Consider the following 22,567-nt stretch of genomic DNA (forward strand, 5'->3'; position numbering starts at 1 on the left):
GAGAAACTACACTGGCTACCACTCAAGGAATGCATCACTTTCAAAGTATGCACTTTAGTCCATAAAATCATTCACGGGGAAGCCCCTGCATACATGTCTGATTTAATAGACCTACCACCCAGAAACGCTAAAAGATCTTCCCGAACCTTCCTCAATCTCCATTTCCCTAAGTGCAAAGGAATAAAATACAAAGCATTGCACGGATCGACCTTCGCATACATGAGCACACAAGTCTGGAATACACTACCACGCAATCTGAAAACGATCTATAAACTGACCGACTTCCGCAAACTACTGAAAACCTATCTCTTTGAGAAAATCTACGGCAAGGATCAAAACACATGAAGTCCATACAAACCAATAGAGACGCACCAAAACACTCTATCCTGAAGTCTCTTCTCCCGTGTCCTCACCACCCTTAAAACCCTACCCACAAATAAGAATGTTAGACCTTTATGATCCCTCAATATTGTTTGTCCCCCTCTCAACTCACCACTGTTATCTTCTGATGTTCTATTCCCAAATGATATCCTGTATTTACTCTGTCTTCTATAACTCATCATAATGTAATCCATAATCGTACTGTAACCAATTGTACTTCCATCATTCTCAAAGTATTGTAAGCCACACTGAGCCCGCAAATAGGTGGGAAAATGTGGGATATAAATGCAAATAAATAAATAAATAAATAAATTAGGTGTCCCTGCTGATGTCCATAGACACTGATATGCATGCACAAATTTTCACACCGTTTTTGGGCTCCTGTTGCCTTTCTCTGGACTCCCTGCAACTCCTGCCAGCCAGGGATGCCTGCTATCACGCTGGCCTTGTGACCACCATAACCAGTGGTGTGCTGGAGCAGGCTCTCACAGGCTCCTGAAAGACGTTTGTTAAGTTTTTTTTACAGAATGTTGAAAGACGGTTGTTAAAGTGGCTATTTTAACAACTGGCTCCCAAAATGTGGGCTCAGGCCCCCTCCTGAATTCTCTTTTACATTGCTGGTGGGGATGCTGAGCCCCACAAGCCAAGTAAATAGACTACTGCTGCTCTCCACTCCTTGTTTCCAGCTTCTCGAGAAGTCCCAGCTTGCTGCTCAGAGCCAGAAACAAGCAGTGGGGAGAGGTGGCAGTTAATTTATTATCTGGTGGGATTGGCATCCCTGCCAGCAAAGGTATGAGGGGGAAGAAAGAAGCATGCGTTGCCCCCTCCCCCGTGCACCTCTGTTCCCCCCCCCCCCCCCAAATTGCAGGGCTGGCTACGCCCAGAGAGAGCCCATTGTCAAAAATTTACCAGCACACCCCTGACTGTGACCATCACCTCTGCTGCCTCCAGGGGGGTCCAGACTCCCCTCCCCAAAGGTAAAATCATTAAAGTTTAATGTCTGGTTACATGTAGTAAATGTGGGCTACACTGTGAGGAAGATGCACTAAAGTCGTCGGTAATTCCCGTTCCCTACCGATTCCATAGCGAATTGGTAGGGAACGGGAATTCACTAAGGAAAGGGAATGCAAATGAGCTACTCGTTGTAGCTCCGTTGCATTCACCATTACCTTGGTAGCCAGTCGGAGAATCGGGATGTCCCATTCGGTTACGCTCCTCTTCTTGGGTCTCTTCAGCCAATCAAAGCGCATCTAGCTTGCTGGTGTCAACTACACGCACTCTGATTGGCTGAAAAGACCTGGAAGAGGAGCATAATGGAAAGGGACGTCCCGAACTGGATCGACTCGCAGGTCCCTGATTCCCTTCTCCTCGCTGCTACAGAAGGTGAGCAGCGCCGGGGAGACAAAACTAAAAAAAAAAAAAAAAAATGGTGAAAAGACGTCCCTCAGAAGCGCAGGCAGAGTACGTCCATAAAGGGCGCTCGGTGCTTTTTTTTCTTTTTTACCTTTTTTTGGGGCCCTTTTCCTTTCCGATTTCCTCACAGGAGCCCTAACGAGAGGTGCAGATCTCACGTTAGGGTTTCCACGGTAAGGGAATCGGAAAAACGGTAGTGCATCTCATTATAATGAGCTGCAACGGTACTGCAGCTCATTATAATAGCCTTTGGATAATTTGCATTCCTTTTTCGTTGCCTGCTATCGTGATAGGAAAAATGCCCTTGGTGCATGCCCCCAGTAAACTACTTGCGTTTTAAACTGCCTGGAACCAGTTTAAAACGCAAGTTGTGGACTCGTTAGGTTTTGTGCATCTGGCTCTGTATCCTTAACTTGTGGGATAAACATATTTACATTATCTATTCTGCTATCTGTGAGTTTCAGTATCTAAAGTGCTGTGTTTCTTGCTCCTGTACACATTTAAACTTATTCCCTATGCACTGGCTAAATGCATCCCTTAGATCATTTTTTTTTACCTCTAACACTACTATCCAATTATTCTTAGAGGATGGAGAATGTCAGGATATCTGTAACCATGCAAAAGTTTCTCCTTACAGTATGAGGAGACCATGAGGTTTAGGATAACCTGAATGTTTGATAGGATTTGCAAAGTGATAGAGAACTTTTCTAGTCTAGTTCTAGATCAGTGCTTCCCAAACTGTGCACCAGGGAGCCGTGGCATATTTAAGACCTGCTCCGTCTATCTCCCGCCACTGTTTTCACAGACTAGCAGTAGCAGAAGCCAAACAAAAAACAGCCATTGCAGGGCCACACTGTAGAAATTCACCCTCTTCAACGTCACTTCTTGTACTGAGGCAGAGCGGGTTTGTGCAGTGCAGCCCCATGATGGCTGTATTTTGTTTTGATGCTTTGTTTTGCTGCCGTTGTTGCTGCTAGTCTGGGAAAGTAGTGGTGGTGGGGGGGGAGAGGGGGCAGATGCTGGATGAAAGCGAAAAGGTGAGACACTGGATGGAGAGGGAGGCAGACGCTGTATGGAAATGGGGAGGAGAGGGGGCAGATGCTAGTTGGAAGTTGGGAGGAGAGAAAGGGCAAATGCTGGAAGTAAGTGGGTAAGGGAGAAGGGCAGACACTGGATGGAAGTGGATAAGAGAGAGGGGGGGTAAAGGCTAAATGAAAGTGGGGAGGAAAGGAGGCAGATACTAGTTGGAAGTAGGGAGGAGACAGAGGGCAAATGCTGGATGGAAGATGGGAGAGGAAAAATTCTGGAAGGAAGTGGTTAGGAGAGAGGGAGCAGACACTAGATGGAAGAGGGAGAGAGGGGCAGACGGAAGGAAGTGGGGAGGAGAAAGAGGGCAGACACTGGATGGAAGGAAGAGAGAAATAGGACAGACATTGAATGGAATAGGAGAGAGAGAGGGAAGATGCTGAATGGAAGGGGGGAAGGGAGCAGACGTTGGAAGGAAGTGGAAAGGAGAGAGGGGGCAGATGCTGGTTGGAACAGGGAAGAGGAAGGGATTTGATATACTGCCTTTCTGTGTTACAATCAAAGCAGTTTACATATTATATATACTGGGTGGGGGGTTCTGTTGCTAACGGGGTCTGAAATTATTTTTTGTACCTGGAACAATGGAGGGTTAAGTGAAGAGGGCACATGCTGGATGGAAGAGGGGAGGGGGTGCAGATGCTGGATGGAAGGGGGAGAGAAAGAGGGTAGACACTGGATGAAAGGGAGTAGAGAAAGAGGGCTGATGCTGGTTGGAAGAGGGGAGAGGGAGGGCAGATACTGGAAGGAGGAGAGAAAGAGGGCATATGCTGGATGAAAGCAAGCCACTGACTTCTTTACTGCTTAGCCAGCATGGAGCTTGGGGCTCCTCTTCTGCTGCTGGCCTAACGTAAGTCATCTTGAATCTGTATTTGGAAAACTCAAGTAATAAATCCAAATTCATTTATTTATTGAAAATATTTATAAATCTACACCTTCCACAGTTAAGAGTGGAGTGCAACAAACACAACTCAATTATATATACTCTATACAATTCACTTAAAGAACATAGACATCAAAATCAGGCCTCAAACATCAAGCAGACTTACCAATGTTAATAGTGTGTTAACATACAGTGGTGCCTCACCATGTATTTTATTTTTATTTTTGTTACATTTGTACCCTGCGCTTTCCCACTCAGAGCAGGTTCAATGCGGCTTACATATTACTGTATATACAGGTACTTATTTGTACCTGGGGCAATGGAGGGTTAAGTGACTTGCCCAGAGTCACAAGGAGCTGCCTGTGCCTGCAGTGGGAATCGAACCCAGTTCCCCAGGACCAAAGTCCACCACGGTACCCTCTCATTTTATAACTTGGGGCATAAAAATGTAAACGCCATTTGCATGCTTAAATAATAGAATACTAGCATTTACATGGGTGTGTGTACATTTACATATGTACCTGCTAGGTGCGCATTCAGTGCTATTCTGTAAATGACGCACGCAACTCACCTAGCTTACAGTTCAAACTCCTCTTATTGATTTACAAGTGCATTCACTATGCAGCTCCTCAGGACCTCTCCACTCTTATCTCGCCCTACACTCCTCCCCGGTAACACTGGGTAAATCTCTCTTATCTGCACCCTTCTCCTCCACCGCTAACTCCAGATTCCGTTCCTTTTATCTTGCTGCACCATATGCCTGGAATGGACTTCCTGAGCCGGTACGTCAAGCTCCATCTCTGGCCGTCTTCAAATCTAGGCTAAAAGCCTGCCTTTTTGATGCTGCTTTTAACTCCTAACCCTTACTCACTTGTTCAGGACCCTTATTTTATCATCCCCACCTTAGTAATTCCCTTATCTCTTATTTGTCCTGTTTGTCTGTCCTAATTAGATTGTAAGCTCTGTCGAGCAGGGACTGTCTCTTCATGTTCAATTGTACAGCGCTGCGTACGTCTAGTAGCGCTACAGAAATGATAAGTAGTAGTAGTAGTCGCTTGTAAATGCAAATGGAGGCATTCATAGGAGAGAAGCGTGGGCAGGACATAAGTTATAGAATAATGTAAGTTACATGGTAAAGTGCCGTATTTAGGTGCATGCATTTACTCCAGCTCTTGACATGTCATAAGCATCATATGCGTGTAGATGCCATCATGCTAGAATTTTGGTGCCCAGATGGCATTATAGAATTAGCATGCAGCGTGCTACACCTAAGCACTTAACCTTTGATGCCCAGTTATAGAATTGCCCCTTAAATGGATTGTCATATGCATATATCACCACTTTCACCTCTGGGAGTGGGGTGGCTTATGGGTTAGGTGTGTTTATAGGGCTGCATGACTCAGTGGACTGTGACAGAAATATTTTAACCTAGGGTGCTGTAGGGGGTAACTCCTTCTCTCCCCTACCATAATATTTTCAGTGTATCATAGGCCATTGTTTCCCAAGTCCGGTCCTGGAGGATCCCTTGCCAGCCAGGTTTTCAGGATATTCACAATGAATATGCACGAGATTTGCATATAATGGAGGCAGTGTCTGCAAATCAAGTTCATGTATATTCATTGTCCATATCCTGAAAACCTGACTGGTAAGAGGTGCTCCAGGACTGGACTCAGGAAACACTGTCATAGACTAACTTATTTCAGTCTGCACTGATGCACTGTGCTGTGCTGAAATGCTTGTCTAGCATCTATGAAGCACTCCTGGTCATGACCCTGGCACTGTCAATCCAATGCCACATCTGGCTTAATGTGGAGGCATGCAGTAACATTAGGCAAGGACATTTGCTTATTCAGTCCCAGACTGCTTGGAGCCCTGGAATTGAGGGGATATCCAGTAAACCTCAAAGACATACTTGTCTGCTGCTTTTTAACATATTTATAAATGACCTAGAGATGGGAGTAACTAGTGAGGTAATTAAATTTGCTGATGACACAAAGTTATTCAAAGTAGTTAAATCGCAGGAGGATTGTGAAAAATTACAAGAGGACCTTACGAGACTGGGAGACTGGGCATCTAAATGGCAGATGACGTTTAATGTGAGCAAGTTCAAAGTGATGCATGTGGGAAAGAGGAACCCGAATTATAGCTACGTCATGCAAGGTTCCACGTTAGGAGTCACAGACCAAGAAAGAGATCTAGGTGTCTTCGTTGATGATACGTTGAAACCTTCTGCTCAGTGTGCTGCTGTGGCTAAGAGAGCAAATAGAATGTTAGGTATTATTAGGAAAGGAATGGAAAACAAAAATGAGGATGTTATAATGCCTTTGTATCGCTCCATGGTGCGACCGCACCTCAAATATTGTGTTCAATTCTGGTCGTTGCATATCAAAAAAGATATAGTGGAATTAGAAAAGGTGCAAAGAAGGACCACGAAAATGATAAAGGGGATGGGATGACTTCCCTATGAGGAAAGGCTAAAGCAGCTAGGACTCTTCAGCTTGGAGAAAAGGCAGCTGAGGGGAGATATGGTAGAGGTCTATAAAATAATGAGTGGAGTTGAACGGGTAGATGTGATGCATCTGTTTATGCTTTCCAAAAATACTAGGACTAAGGGGCATGCGATGAAGCTACAATGTAGTAAATTTAAAACAAATTGGAGAAAATGTTTCTTCACTCAACGTGTAATTAAACTCTGGAATTCGTTGCCAGAGGATGTGGTAAAGGCGGTTAGCTTAGTGGAGTTTAAAAAAGGTTTGGACAGCTTCCTAAAGGAAAAGTCCATAGGCCATTATTAAATGGACTTGGGGAAATCCACTATTTCTGGGATAAGCAGTATAAAATGTTTTGTACTTTTTTGGGATCTTGCCAGGTATTTGTGACCTGGATTGGCCACTGTTGGAAACAGGATGCTGGGCTTGATGGACCTTTGGTCTTTCCCAGTATGGCAATACTTATGTACTTATTGTGGTTTGCCATAACTATTACAAAAGAGCATGGACCAATCGCTTGTCATGAAGGCCACCTGTGATAAAAACTTATGTAAAGATGCACCTACAAAAGCCACAATACAGCGTACATCAAAACATCTCTATGTCACAGGACCATGAAAAAGATCATCACTGCCTGCCTTCCATGCCAGCTGCCTATGTGAAGAGACAAAGCGATACCAACAGATAGAGGTTGTATACCTTTTATTTTTAAAGTCTGTAATCACTCTGGGCACTTTAGCTGGCTTTTGCCCATGGGGGGGGGGGGGGGGGGGGGGGTGTAATTCATTCTGACTTCTGTTCACTTTAACATCCTACATATTTGTAACAGAAACTTTTAAACATGTCCTAAACTTTTCTTCTTTTGCAGTTTGCACTTTATCTTTGTAAATAAATTCTTTCCTATTTACTACATGTGGTTTGTATGAGTGATTACTATTAGATGTGTTACTCCTAGAGTTAGTGCCATCATTTACACATCTATGTCATACACCACCCAGTAGGGAGCAGTGTCAGCCTCACAGTACCTCATTGTACTCACAGTGTGGCTCTAGCTCTTTCAGTAACTTACAGCATTGAGATCAGTACAACCAAAGTGAGAACAACAAATATAGACTTGCAGCATTACCTCATCCTTTTCTTACCCTCTGATTCTTCCTGGGTCTGCAGCTGTGCTTGAAAGGAGAAGCCACCAAATAGTTTTCCTCTTGTCGAGAAGTTCTGAGAGTGACAAACTCCAAACCCGAGCTGCAGAAATCTGGTTTTACGCACTGTTGTGGAATAGTTGTTCTACATGCTGTAGCCCTGCTAAGCATACAACAGTACTTCAGAAAATACATGTTATGAAGACAGGCAAACAGTCATATTGCATCCATAGGTTTCATGAACCAACTTCCCCCACTTTCAGGATAATAAGTTCTGCTCTGCCCAAACATTATGTCAAATGCTTCAAAGCTACCAGTGGTATATCTACTATCATAGGAGCCAACTTTTCAAAATTATTGGGGGTGCTAAACCCAACAGAAATTACCTCTGCCGACATGGTCAAGGAGTTTGTTCAATAGTGAGGGTACTCAAGCACCCACAGAGCAGGTTCCCACGTCTACTACCAAAGTGCCAAGGTCCTGTATTTTCTGTCCACTAGATCTCTTGTATGACATTCAGTCTAGCAAGTGCAAGATACGTCATCATACTTCATGCTATGTCAGAAGATCTCCAGGAAACTTTTTCCTAGTGCTGGGAGAAGTCTGGATGGAATGTGATCTCTCGGCTGATGAATATGATGGTGTTTCTCCTAAGTTCTAAAATCTTCCCAACGTTCTTGCATCACTAAAGTTCACCAAAAAATAGCTCCCATTTGATGACAATACAAGCAGGAGAAAATTAAAACTGCGAAAGAGGGATGCAAGTGTGTTATGTGATGCTATTAGAATGATATCTTTTGACAAGAGCAAATACATGTGAAAAAATGTAATATTTGTTTCCAAAAATAAGTCCCAGTAGAGTCGTACAAATAGATTAAATGAAATCCATGTTGTAATTGTATTTCCAAGAGCTGAACGTATTATGGGCCTTACAGAAATGGATTATACACGTAAGATACCATCAACAGAACCAAATATACATAAAGTGATGAAGTACAGAAGCAAATGGCCATCCAGTCTCCATCCTTAAATTTCGACAATCATTCTGACAATCAGAAGGAATGAGTGAGCATCCAGCAGCACATGGGAGATAAACACAACAGAATCTGAGCGCAGAGATGCATCATGTTATCTGCCCTCAGCTGAGTGAGGAAGGCTCAACCCTGCGTAATGCTCAGGAGAGCCCCGATGAACTGTAAGGTCTGAACTGGTTGAAGATGTGATTTGAGGTAACTCAGGGCTTTTTTTTAGGGGGTACTTGGGGGTACTGAGTACCTTTTCCACTGTGTGCTGAAATTGGCCCATGGTTCCCAAGTTTTAATGAAAGAGCTCAGGCTCTACACACCGATTCTGCCTTGTCATAGATTCTGTGACTGGTTGCAGGGGTCCTGGCTATTGTGGGGTGAGTCCCTCAGTGATCACCTCATCCCTGAAGGGTGGCCTGACATGTGAGTACTGGCCAGGGCCGCCGAGAGGGGGGGACAGGGGGGACAAAAGTCCCCGGGCCCAGGCCTCCGGAGGGGGCCCGGCGCCACCGCAGTCAGGCCCGCCCGCCGTCGCTCCCGAAGTAACTAACCTTAAACGCCTCCTTCCTTTCCTTTCACCACCTTCACGGCAAGCAGCAGTAGGGCAGGCCACTCCTTCCTTCCGTGTTCTGCCCTCGCCTGACGTAACGTCCGCGAGGGCAGAGCACGGAAGGAAGGAGAGGTCTGCCCTGTTGCTGCTTGCTGCGAAGGTGGTGAAAGGAAAGGAAGGAGGCGTTTAAGGTTAGTTCAGGGCCTGGCAGCGGGTGGAGGGGGGGGCCCGGCAGCGACGATGACCGTGGGTGGGGGGGCCCAGGGGCGGCCTTGTCCCGGGCCCGGCTCTGGCTCGCGGCGGCCCTGGTACTGGCACCTTTTTTGCTAGAAGAAACACACTGAGATAACTTATCACAAAACCAAGGAGCTCCAGGAGATGTATGGTGGATAGAATTGAGATATATGCTGACTGTCGGGAGGCTGACTTTATTAACTAGTCATCGAGGTAGGGGAAGACATATATGCCCCACTTGCGAAGCATTGCAGCCACCACTATCAACATTTTGTGAAGACTAGAGGGGCTGAAGCCAAGACTTTGTATTGATCATGCTAAGCCCCACAGTGGAAGTGCAGAAACTTTCTGTGCACAGGAAGAATAGGTATGTGAGTATATTCCTCCTTCAGATCTAGAGATTAAAGCCAATCATTGAGTTGGATCACGGGAAGAAGAGACCCCAAGGAAGCCATGCAAAATTTTTCTTTGAGTAGGAATTTTTTAAAATCTCGCAGGCCGAGAATTGGTCATACTCCCCTCATCTTTTTTTGGTATAAGAAATTATCTGGAGTAAAACTCTCAACCTCCGGCGGAGGAACTGGTTTTACTGCATTCTGCCGGAGGAGGATAGAGAGCTCCTCACGAAATACTATCATTTGGAGGGAGATGAAACGAGACTCTTGGTGGATGGTCGAGAGGTCTTTTTTCCCATTGCATAGCAAAGCCGCTCTGGATAATATGTAGCACTCAACGGTCAGAGGTTATGAGCAGGCACCTCTGTTGAAAGAGGATCTGTCTGTCTCCTACCAGTAGGTTGCTTGGCACAGACAACTGGACAGTGGCAATGCTCTCTAGGAAGGAATCAAAAATTGGGTTGTTGTTTAGGTTGAGAAGGGGTCTGTGATTTCTTTCCCCGCTACTGCCACAGACATGACTGCTAGGGTGTAGTACTTTGAAGTGGAGAAGGAGGAGGAGTATAACAACACTTAGAAGAAGAAGAGACAGCAGAAGGCTGTGGTCTGGAGAGAGTTTTAAAAGTGTCTGTATGTTTTTAAATTGAGCTGCTACTGAAAAGGTGTGAGCAAATTAAAAAATAAATAAATTAGATCATCCACTTCCTCGACTTTGTCACTGAATAAGTTGTCTCCACGACTAGGGACTGCTAGACTGCAGTTTGAGGTTGAAGACTCTGAGCCAGGAAAGATGCTGTATTGCAACTCCTAAGGCGGATATGTGAGAAGCAGGGCTGCTGAGAGACAGAGACGGGCCTGGGGCAGGGCCATCACAGCAACAGCTGCCCCTCCCCTCTACTGATATCAACACATGTGTCGATCAGGTTCGTGGTGCCTTTGACGGTGGATGCTGATCCTCTGTGCGGGACCCCTCTCGTGACTGTTTCTCCAATGTATCTACATGCTGGGATGAGGCTAGCGCAAGCACCCTGTAAACCTGAATAGACTGTGTATGCAGTAGCCCTGAAGGCTCCTCCTTGATTATAGCCCGGATTTCCTCTTGTAGAGTAGGTGGCAGTATCGGCTGGGAAAGTGGTGTGGAGGCAACCTGAATTATAGCCTGTGCAGGTGTAGCAGATCTCAAGGACCTCAAAGGCTCTCATTCAGAAATAAGTTGTAGGGAAGGAGAGCGGTCACTGCAGCATGGACGCTTCCCGTGCATCGAGAATGTTGATGCAGGTGAGGTGTTGGCACTGTGCCTGGAAGAAGAACAATGCAATGCTTCTTAGGTTTCTTATGCTGCAGGTCCCTCGATGCACACGGCTGCAGTAGAGTCCGATGCTGGACATTCTCAATGCTGCGTTGGTACACCCAATGTCAACGTCGATGCCAATGCAGGTTCCTCGTCCAGTGCCAAATCTCCTGCCATGCTCGATGCCAATGCAGAACCAAAACGTTTTTCACACTGGACTCTGCAAGCTTTAAGTGTCCTTGTTTGCATGCGCAGACAGAGGAGACATACAGTGCTCGAGACCCAAGCACTGAACTCACCAGCTATGGGGGTCTGTGCCTGAAACGGTACTATTGCACTGAGTACTACTACTACTACTAGGTCAAAAGGCTCAATGGCGCGGGGAACTCGAGTAATTCTGTACCCGAAAAAGGTCTGCTTCCCAGCCAAAAAGAAGGGCTCAGAGATCTCAAAGGCCGAAAAAATAAAATTGAAAAAATAATTTGAAAAATCAATAAATTGGTTAAAATTAGCAAAGAAAAAGACAATTTGAGAAGAATATCCTGAAAAAGGGAAGGCACCAAAATGGAAAAGTTTGATGCGCTTAAGAAAGATTAGAAACCCAATTGAGTGCTGGGCCTGCACTCAAGCGTAAGGCGGGAAGGCACCCGTGAATGCGTGGTGGGGGCACTGTCTCAAAGTTTTAAAGTGACACTGCACTATGGCAGTGTTCACACCGGGCTTTGTGGATGACGTTACCCGTATGTGAACATATCATGTCTGTTTGTCCTCGGAGAATCACAGTTATGGTAAATTGAAGGGGCATTTGCTGAAGAGTCCCATATGATGTGTGTATGAGAAATGTAAGAGTGAAAAATCTAAATAACAAGAAGAAGTTAAACAGAAAATAAAGAACAATAAAGGTTTTAAATCTGAGGAATTGTGAGGAGGCTGGATGCAAGTGTTTCTTGGTCAAAAAGTATTTTAAGGTAAATAGTTACAATTGCTGTTGGTGCCATCTAGTGGAACATGAATTTCAGGATGGTGTTAAGCTTAACATGACAGATCATCTCTGGAGAATTTGTAGAGGACTGGGGCCAGACATCCATCACCCTTGACCATAAAAGTCTAAATACAGGGAATACAAATAATTTTAAATAAAAAAAATTAAATAAGTTAATCTTTTCCAGATTAACATTAAATCTCAAAAAAGATATAGTGGAATTAGAAAAGGTACAGAGAAGGGCGATGAAAATGATAAAGGGGATGGGACAACTTCCCTATGAGGAAAGGCTAAAGCAGCTAGTTTCCCTATGAGGAAAGGCTAAAGCAGCTAGGGATCTTCAGCTTGGAGAAAAGACAGCTGAGGGGAGATATGATAGAGGTCTATAAAATAATGAGTGGAGTGGAAAAGGTAGACATGAATTGCTTGTTCACTCTTTCCAAAAATACTAGGACTCAGGGCCGTGCCAACACGGTAAGCGAGGTAAGCATGGCAGGGGGGCGCTTCCCTCTGGGGGGCGCCGCCACACCATGCTCACCTCGCTCGCCCTCCCCCCAACATCCCTTTTCTTTTTTTTTCCTTTTTAAATGTACCTCCGTAGCGGTTCCGGCAGCGCAGCGTCAGTGAAGGAGGTGGCGCTCCCGACGTCACTAGCCTTCCCTTCGCTGTGTTCCGCCTTCTTCTGACGTCATTTCCTTGACGTCAGAAGAAGGCGGAACACAGCGAAGGGAAGGCTAGCGACGTCGGGAGCGCCGTCTCCTTCACTGACGCTGCGCTGCCGGAACCGCCACGGAGGTAAATTTAAAAAGAAAAAAAAAGAAAAGGGATGTTGGGGGGAGAGAAGAGGGCGGGCAGTTGAATTGAACAATGGGAGCGGGAGGGCAGGGGAGAGACGAGAGCATGGATGCGAGGGGGGGTCATGGAAGGGAGAGAGGGGAATTGCTGGAAAAGGATGAATGGAGGGGGCAGGGGACAGAGGAGCATGGATGGGCATGGATTGGGAGGGCAGGGCTCAGGGAGAGAGGGGAATTGCTGGAAAGGGATGAATGGAGGGGGCAGGGGACAGAGGAGCATGGATGGGCATGGATTGGGAGGGCAGGGCTCAGGGAGAGAGGGGAATTGCTGGATAGGGATGAATGGAGGGGGCAGGGGACAGAGGAGCATGGATGGGCATGGATTGGGAGGGCAGGGCTCAGGGAGAGAGGGGAATTGCTGGAAAAGGATGAATGGAGGGGGCAGGGGACAGAGGAGCATGGATGGGCATGGATTGGGAGGGCAGGGCTCAGGGAGAGAGGGGAATTGCTGGAAAAGGATGAATGGAGGGGGCAGGGGACAGAGGAGCATGGATGGGCATTGATTGGGAGGACAGGGCTCAGGGAGAGAGGGGAATTGCTGGATAGGGATGAATGGAGGGGGCAGGGGACAGAGGAGCATGGATGGGCATGGATTGGGAGGGCAGGGCTCAGGGAGAGAGGGGAATTGCTGGAAAAGGATGAATGGAGGGGGCAGGGGACAGAGGAGCATGGATGGGAGGGCAGGGCTCAGGGAGAGAGGAGAAATTGCTGGACATAGAGGGGAGGGAAGAAAGATGAAGGAGATGAAATGAGGGAAAAGGAAGAGAGGAGAAAAACTGCACATGGATGAAGAAAATAGGCAGAAGCTGAGGACCAGAAATGAAGAAGAAAGGAGGAAAGGAAAGAAATAAATGGAAAGGAAGCCCTGGAAACGGAGTTAAGAGGACAGACAGCAGCAGAATCAGATACTGGGCCAGCATGATCAGAAAAAGAAAGTCACCAGACAACAAAGGTAGAAAAAAATCATTTTATTTTCATTTTAGTGTTTGGAATATGTCCACTTTGAGAATTTACATCTGCTATCTTATTTTGCAATGTATAGCAATTTGTTTCTAAGAATATTGCTGACAATTCCTGTCAGTGTGGCAAGTGGTGAGTGATCATTTTCACGGGGGGGGGGGGGGGGGGGGGGCGCCGCTGCCAACTGATAGTCTGCAGGGGGGGCGCCAACTGATAGTCTGCAGGGGGGGGCGCCAACTGATAGTCTGCAGGGGGGCGCCAGATACCCTAGGCACGGCCCTGCTAGGACTAGGATGCACGCAATGAAGCTACAAAGTAGTACATTTAAAATGAATCGCAGAAAATATTTCTTCACTCAACGTGTAATTAAACTCTGGAATTTGTTGCCAGAGAATGTAGTAAAAGCGGTTAGCTTAGTGGGGTTTAAAAAAAGGTTTGGATGGTTTCCTAAAGAAAAGTCCATAAACCATTATTAAGATGGACTTGGGGAAATCTGCTTATTTCTAGAATAAGCAGCATAAAATGTATTGCACTGTTTTGGGATCTTGTCAGGTACTTGTGACCTGCATTGGCCACTGTTGGAAACAGGATTCTGGGTTTGATGGATCTTCGGTCTGTCCCAGTATGGCAATACTTATGTACTTTCCAGGGAAGGGGAAGCAGTACAACTAGAGGACATGAATTGAAGTTGCATGGGGGTTGACTTAGGAGTAATATAGTAACATAGTAAATGACGGCAGATAAAGACCTGTACGGTCCATCCAGTCTGCCCAACAAAATAAACTCATTTTACATGGTATGTGATACTTTATATGTATACCCGAGTTTGATTTGTCCTTGCCTTTCTCAGGGCACAGACCATAGAAGTCTGCCCAGTACTGTTCTTGTACTAAGTTCTGAAGCTAACATCGAAGCCCCTTAAAATTTATACTCCAGCCCATCCCTATCTATTCAGTCACGATCAGGGCATAGACCGTAGAAGCCTGCCCAGCTCCCGTTTTGTTTCCAATTACCGGTGTCGCCACCAGGGCTTTTTTTGAGGGGGTACTTGGGGGTACTGAGTACTGGCACCTTTTCCATTGTCTGCTAAAATTGAGCCATGGTCCCCAAGTTTTAATGAAAGAGCTCAGGCTCTTCATACCAATTCTGCCTTGTCATAGATTCTGTGGCTGGTTGCAGGGGGCCTGGCTATTGTGGGGTGGGTCCCTCAGTGATCACCCCACCCCTGAAGGGTGACCTCTCATTTGAGTACCGGCACCTTTTTTTCTAGAAAAAACACACTGGTCGCCACCCAATCTCCGCTAAGATTCCACAGAACCATTCCTTCTAAACAGGATTCCTTTGTGTTTATCCCATGCATGTTTGAATTCCATTACCGTTTTCAACTCCACCACCTCCCACGGGAGGGCATTCCACATATACACCATCCTCTCCGTGAAAAAATACTTCCTGACATTAGTCCTGAGTCTGCCCCCCTTCAACCTCAATTCATGTCCTCTAGTTCTACTGGCTTCCCGTCTCCGGAAAAGGTTCGTTTGCAGATTAATACCTTTCAAATATTTGAACATCTGTATCATATCACCCCTGTTTCTCCTTTCCTCCAAGGTATACATGTTCAGGTCAGCAAGTTTCTCCTCGTACGGTTTGCAACGCAAATCCCATACAGGAAGTACTTTTTCACAGAAAGGGTGGTGGATTTCTGGAATGTCCTCCTGCGGGAGGTGGTAAAGATGCAAATGGTAACAGAATGCATAGGATAAACACAAAGGATTCCTATATGGAAAGAGAATGGAAGCAAAAGAAAACAGTGGTGCTTAGGCAGTAACTCCAGTAATTGGGAAATAAGGCCAGTGCTGAGCAGACTTCTATGGTCTGTGCCTTGATTATGGGTAGACACATTTGGATGGGCTAGAGTGGGCTTCGACGGCAATTCCAGTACTTGGGAGCATGTCCATTGCCAGGCTTCTATGGTCTCTGCCCTGAAAATGGCAAGGACAGATCAAGATCAAGGATTTACATATGTGATATTGCAGACTGGATGGACTGTGTGGACTATCTACTATGTTACTATAATAATGAGCTAGTTAGTCTGACCTCAGTGATGGATCAAGCAGTGGAGTCATTACTGAAGGAAAGAATAGTGGAGTGTCTTGAATCCAAAGAGACACAGTGTCCAAGGCAGCATGGTTTTATCAGAGCAAGTTAATGAGAAGCAAATCTCAGAACTTGCTTTGACTGTGTGACCAAAGAATGGAGCGGACAATTAATGTACTATACTTAGATCTCAGTAAGGTTAATTTGATATTGTCCCACATATATGACTCATACATAAACTGAGAAGCCTAAGAATAGGCCCCAGAGAGGCTGAGTTAGAAGCTAGTTGAGTGATAACAACAGAGGGTAGTGATAAATGAAGTTCATCCAAGCCATGTACACCTAGGAAAGCTTCCACTTATCTTTGGGTCCAAACAGTAAGAAATGGATCTACTCCTTGGGATGCTGATGTGTACTTGTGGCTTGGATTGGCCACTGTAGGAGACAGAATGCTGGGCTGGATGGACCTTTGGTCTGACTCAGTACGTTATATCTCATGAACTTAGAGAGCTTATCAGTTTGTAACTCCAGGGCTCAGTACTTGGGCTGATTCTGTTCAGTATTTCCAGAAGTGGAAAAAACAAAATGAAGAGTGATCAGGTGCCTGGCAGCTAGGCCTCAATGCAAAAAAACAAAAACAAGTGCAGAGTCATGTATTTGAGATGTAGAAATCAAAGGGAGTAAGATGTTGCATGATACCCTCTTAAAAATGTGCAGCAAACAAAAGAGAAGGGGGATCATATCTGATGGTCTTGAGGTGCAAAACAATGTGATAAGGACTTGAACCAGAAGAAAGCTATGGTACATGAAGAAAGGCATAACCTGTCATGACAGTCATTTGGCAAGATCTGGAGTATGGTGTCCAGTTTTACAATCTGTACTTCTAAAAGGTTATAAGCAGAAATGAGGTCATGAGAACAGCTAGCAAACTGCTGCAGCATTTTCATCAAAATTCCTATTAAATAAGACTTAAGGACCTAGATATGCACTCTTGAGGAAAACCAGGGATTATGATAGAAACATTAAAATAGTAATATAGAAAATGATGACAGAAAAAAATAATTTCGCCTATCCCACTAGGAGTGGCCTAGTGGTTAGGGTGGTGGACTTTGGTCCTGAGGAATTGAGTTCAATTCCCACTTCAGGCACAGGCAGCTCCTTGTGACTCTGGGCAAGTCACTTAACCCTCCATTGCCCCATGTAAGCTGCATTGAGCCTGCCATGAGTGGGAAAGTGTGGGGTACAAATGTAACAAAAAAAAAAAATCAACAGCCCAGTCTCCCAAACCCCTTCTTCCCCCTCAGAGATCCTCTGTGTTGGACCCAATCTTTCTTGAATTCAGACAATGTCCTTGTCTCCACCACCGGGAGGCTCTTCTACATGTCCGCCACTCTTTTTGTAAAAAATATGGGCTTTTTTGGAATATTTCTGAGTCTGCCCCTTTACACCCTCTTCCTCTGACTCCTCTTAAATTGAATATTTTCCTGTTTGATATTTTTAGATCTGCTTAATTTTGCTGGTCACCATTTACCATTTATCTAGTAATAGCCTTGAATTGCGGTTCTCCCTCTACACTGTGCTCTTGTGACCACCAAGGGGTGCCTGCTGAAAAAAAGGCACGCACACTTAGGCATAGAACACAGCCACACACCCCAGGATTCTATATATTGCATTGAGATTTCCGCGTGGAAATCAAAGCGTATTCCATAACAATGTGCATAACTTAATCAGTTAGCAAGCTAATCAGCGCTAATAATTGGATGTTGACAAGCAATTATCAGCACTAATTGGCATTAATTAGAATTTATTCACATTACTGTCTAAGAGTATTCTGTAACATGGTGAGCATAAATTCTAAGTTGCATAGTTATGGGTTGTTCATGGGTGTTTCTAAAATCTATGCATGTTGTTATAGAATGCACCTGCTCTGTGCCTAATTTAGGTGTTGAGATTTACACCAGGTTTTAGCATAATTGACCGTGACTAAATTTAGTTGCATGGACTGGCGCTCGGTGTATTCTATATAGAGTGCAGAAATTTAGGCTTATTCTATAAAGTATGCCTAAATTAAAGTATATTTTATAGAATACGCCTACGTGAATTTCATTTCGGCGCCAAATTTTTAGGTGTGATATACAGAATCTAGACCACAGTGCACAATGGCGAGACAAGGGGCACAGAGCCAGAACTAAGCACATATCATAGCATGCAATGCTGGAACACAAGCTGCGCTCCACTGCCACCAGAAGATTGCTGGGGCGGGCAAAGGGCTGAGATGGGAAAGAAGGGAGTGGGGTGAGGATGCAAAGAAGCTGCAGAGAAGACTACCACTGGGACTAGGTTTCTCTCTGGGGCTGCAGTGCAGCAGGAGTACAGCATTTTCTCGCCCCTCTTTTCTCTTCCCCCTGCTGTTGCCCTCCGTTTTTCCAGGCTGAAGGGATAAGAAGTCCTGCATTAAAGGAGGAGAAGGATGTGGCAATGCTCAAATGTAGGCCTGTGGTTGAAGAAGAGAGGGTGAAAACAGCAATGCAGTCTCGGCAGGAGGAAGGAACGAGGGGGAGAAGCTGGATGGTGAACATGGAGGAGGAGGAAGGGATAGGGAATTAGGGATACTGGCCACATAGGAGGAGGTAAAGAGGAGAAGTGGAGATGCAGGACAGTTGGAGGGCAAGGGGAGATGCTGAACTATAGGGTGGGTAGGGAAAACAAGATGAGATGTTGGGCTATAAGGAGGGATAAGGCCTTGACCGCCCCTGGGGTAGGGTGGGGTGCTGAGGTGCATGGCTACAGGTTCGCCTAGGGCAGTGATGGCGAACCTTTCAGAGACCGAGTGCCCAAACAGCAACCCAAAATCGAATTATTTATCGCAAAGTGCCGGTACTCATTATGGGCGGGGTTACCACATATTACTCCACCCCTATGATAGCCACACCCCCTACACCAGCCATGGCGCATATAAACAGACATCACTGAAAATATTATACTAGTATAGGAGGAAAAAATAACATGATTTTTTTTTCATTATAAATCATTTCTGTAAGCTGTTACAGCTCCAGTATACCCAGTGCAAAATAAGAGAGCAGATGTAAATTCTCAAATTGGACATATTCTAAACACTAAAATGAAAATAAAATGATTTTTTCCTACCTTTGGTGATTTTGTTTTTCTATCCATATTGGTCCAGTCTCTGATTCTGCTGCTATCTGTTCTCTTAACTCCGTTTCCAGGTCTTCCTTTCCATTTATTTATTTACTTTCCTCCTTTCTTCTTCATTTCTTGCCCTCCATCCATGTCCAGCAATCCTCCATCCATGTCCAGCAACCTTCCTCTCCCCTCCAGCCACCCATGTCCAGCCACCCTCCTCTTCCCTCCAGCCACCCATGTCCAGCCACCCTCCTCTCCCCCCTGCCCTCCCTCTCAGCACCAGGCTGCCCTCCCTCCCAGCACCCAGCAGCACCCAGCCTCCCTCCCTCCCACCCACCCACCCAGCACCAGGCCTGCCTGCCGCCCTCCCTCCCAGCACCCAGCAGCACCCAGCCTCCCTCCCACCCACCCAGCACCCAACATCAGGCCACCCAGCACCCAACATCAGGCCTCCCACCCACCCAGCAGAAGCACCCAGTAGCAGGCCTCCCTCCCACCCAGCACCACCCAGCACCAGGCCTGCCGCCCTCCCTCCCAGCACCCAGCACCAGGCAGGCAGGCAGCCTCCCTCCCTCCCACCCAGCACCCAACATCAGGCCTCCCTGCCACCCAGCAGCAGCAGCACCCAGTAGCAGGCCTCCCTCCCAGCACCCAGCACCAGGCCTGCCGCCCTCCCACTCAGCACCCAACATCAGGCCGCCCTCCCACCCAGCACCAGGCATCAGGCCGCCCTCCCACCCAGCAGCACCAGGCCTGCCTCCCGCCCTCCCTCCAACCCAACAAGTATCAGGCCGCCCGCCCGTCCTCCCTCCCTCCCTCCCAGCATCAGGAACCCCCCTCCTCCTGTGAAATTTTAAAAGCCTACCGTTCCTCAGGGTTAAAGCAGCGTGCAGCGCCGGCAGCGAAGCACGTGTTCTTTGCTCGGCGCGCCTTCGGCCTTCCCTTCGGTTTCTCAAACTCTGGTCCCGCCTATGAGGGGGCGGGACCAGAGCTTGAGAAACCGAAGGGAAGGCCGAAGGCGCGCTGAGTGAAGAACACGCGCTTCTTCGCTGCCGGCGCTGCACGCTGCTTTAACCCCGAGGAACAGTAGGCTTTTAAAATTTCACAGGAGGAGGGGGGTTCCTGGTGCTGGGAGGGGAGGGAGGACGGGCGGGCGGCCTGATACTTGTTGGGTTGGAGGGAGGGCGGGAAGCGGCGAACTATTCAGAGGGAGGAAGCGTGGGCGGACCAGCGACAGGCGCGCGTGCCATAGGTTCGCCACCACCAGCCTAGGGTGTTGGATATTTACCTTACACTTTATTTTTGGACTCATGGACCACTCCTTGGCTGATCTCTTTGTTTTTCTTGAGTGCCATTAGTCTTCAAGATACCTTTCAGCCCCACATTAGGAGTGCTAACATGTTGTGAGGGTGTCTGGCACAGAAATAAACCATCCTTATGGACTTCTGTGATTTACCTTCTCTTGTACAATTTAACTGTCAACAATAAAATATTACTCAGAGGAGCTTTCATACAATTTAAAACCAGTAATGTGATTTCAAGTCATCTAGCTCATGGATATTTCTTAAATATTACAGCACAAAGGATGTTAAGCTTCTGTTTGAATAAATGATGCTGCAAAAATGCCAGTTCTCATTACAAGGTGCATCTGTCAGTTGCATTGCATGTATGACAAAAACTGACAATCTATATGATCATGCGGCCTTCTTCAAAGCAGATTCTCTGTCTCTGCTGAAAACTCAGTCTGTAAAGAATCTTGCCAGAAACTTTAGAAGCATGTTCTTAATATAACCAAGTGTGTTACCTCTTCATGTGTTGAGATGTGCTGTGCTTGGAGGTCTCTCTGTGAGGCAGAGCAAGAGAAGTTCCCACCTGTGGAATCCTATCAATGGTAATGACAGCAACCTAGAAAGAGACCAAAGTCTATCAGTTTGCACATTTCCCAAAATCCAAACTGAGGAATTACATCTGCCCAAGCTTGTAGAATAAATAGGGAGCTCCAAAATTTCCTGTAAGTATAGCCCAGGTTCCTTATTTGACATAAAGGGGGCTGCTAGGTTTTTTTCCCTAGGGGGGAAGTTTGTATTTCAAGATCCAACTTCTGGTTCTCCTTAAATAAGGCACCACCACAGATTGATTGTTTCAACCATCAAATAAGAAAATAGTGTATAATCTACATACAGTCTATCCAGTGATCTACTGGCCAGATAAACTTCTTATCATCCAATACATCTCTACTGTCATACAATAATGCCAGTATGGCAGTGGGCAATACCTGCTTCAGTACCTGACAAAGCTTCAGACATGAATGTTATACAAAAGTATTTTCCACTTCAGTTCATTCAGTTAAATCCAAAAGATGACTACTACTTAGCCCCACCACCGCTGCAAGGCCATTCTCCCAGGCCAGCCTCCCTTGACAAAAATCCCTTTCCCCCCAGATTTCCCACTGACTCTACCCTCCCCCCACACCTCACCCGTAGGGCCTTCCTGGGCCTACCTTCTAAAAGCCCTAGTGACTGTCAGTCAGTCCTGTGTGAATGCCTGCAAGTCAGTCCTGACTGATGACTGACTGCATGCCAATCAAGACTGACTGACTGCCTGTCAGTCCTGACTATCTGACTGACTGAATGCCTGCCAGTCAGTCCTGACTGAGTTATTCTTGACTGACTGACTGTCAGTCCTGACTGTCTGACTGCCTGCTAGTCAGTCAAGACTAACTGACTGACTGCTAGTCAGCCACTGTAAAAGCACCGTGGGTTAGTTTTCATTAGCTGCAGTCCATGAGCGTGGACACTATTTTGCTTGGAAGTAAAATACTGTCTTTCATTGTTTAAATTATTATATTCTGGATTGGGCACTGTGGGTTTAGCAGAGGGATGCAGATGGCAAGTTCTGACAATTCCCAGCAGCCCTCACTGGTCCACATTCACACAACTAAAGTTGAGTTTTCAGTTTCGGCCATAACTAGGTGATGAGTTTCGACTTTCAGTTTCAGTCGAAACTGACAAAAACAGTTTTGGTTGGCCTCTACCACCCCCTCCCCCCAGTGCCCTTCCTTAACTCCCCTCCCTAGCCTACCTTCTTTTTTGTTTTTAAAAAGCTGGTGGTGGCAGCAATCCCTATATGCTGCCCTGCTGCCAGTACCAGTGTTTCCCCTGTACTGCAAGCTGCCTCTCTGATGTAACTTCCTGTTTTCTCAGAGTCGGGCCTCAGTACAGAGGAGACATTGGTGCCAGTGGGAGGGCAGCATATGGGGATTGCTGCTGTCACCGACTTTTGAAAACAACAACAAAAAAAAGAAGGTAGGCTCGGGGAGAGGGTTGAGGAAGGAAGGAAGGGGGGGGGGAGCCAGACCGCAGCTAGGGGGGAGTTGACAGAGAAAGTCTGGAAAGATGTTGGACTTGGGGGGGGGCACAATGCCAGGGGAGGGCCTGGGCACCATTTCATCCCTGCCTCAGGCGGCAGATTGTCTTGGGCCACTCCTGCCCCTCCTTAACAACCTGACAGTCTCCTCCAAATAATTACTCAGTCCCTGAGCACCTCCCCTAAGCACTTACCCAGTCTCCAAGCCCTCATTCCTAAAGCACTCACCTAACTTCAAACACTAGACAACTCCTGCTATCCTCTAAGTGTTTGAAAAAGAC

General features: G+C 46.4%; 1 protein-coding gene across 2 annotated transcripts in view; it reads right to left on the reverse strand.

The window, feature by feature from the left end:
• The window catches only part of LOC115471907, a 99,298-nt gene that overhangs the window by 52,887 nt on the left and 23,844 nt on the right, over positions 1-22,567 (reverse strand). The window contains exons 2-3 of one of the 2 annotated variants that reach the window (XM_030205834.1): positions 20,725-20,825; positions 7,392-7,551 (exon numbers count right to left, since the gene is read on the reverse strand). In XM_030205834.1, coding sequence (XP_030061694.1) covers positions 7,392-7,551; positions 20,725-20,825 — 261 coding nt within the window. Of the gene's footprint in view, positions 1-7,391; positions 7,555-20,724; positions 20,826-22,567 lie in introns of both variants that reach the window. The other variant, XM_030205833.1, reaches the window with a different exon arrangement.

The sequence above is a fragment of the Microcaecilia unicolor genome, chromosome 6 (assembly GCF_901765095.1).
Source record: "Microcaecilia unicolor chromosome 6, aMicUni1.1, whole genome shotgun sequence".
Lineage (NCBI taxonomy): Eukaryota > Metazoa > Chordata > Amphibia > Gymnophiona > Siphonopidae > Microcaecilia > Microcaecilia unicolor.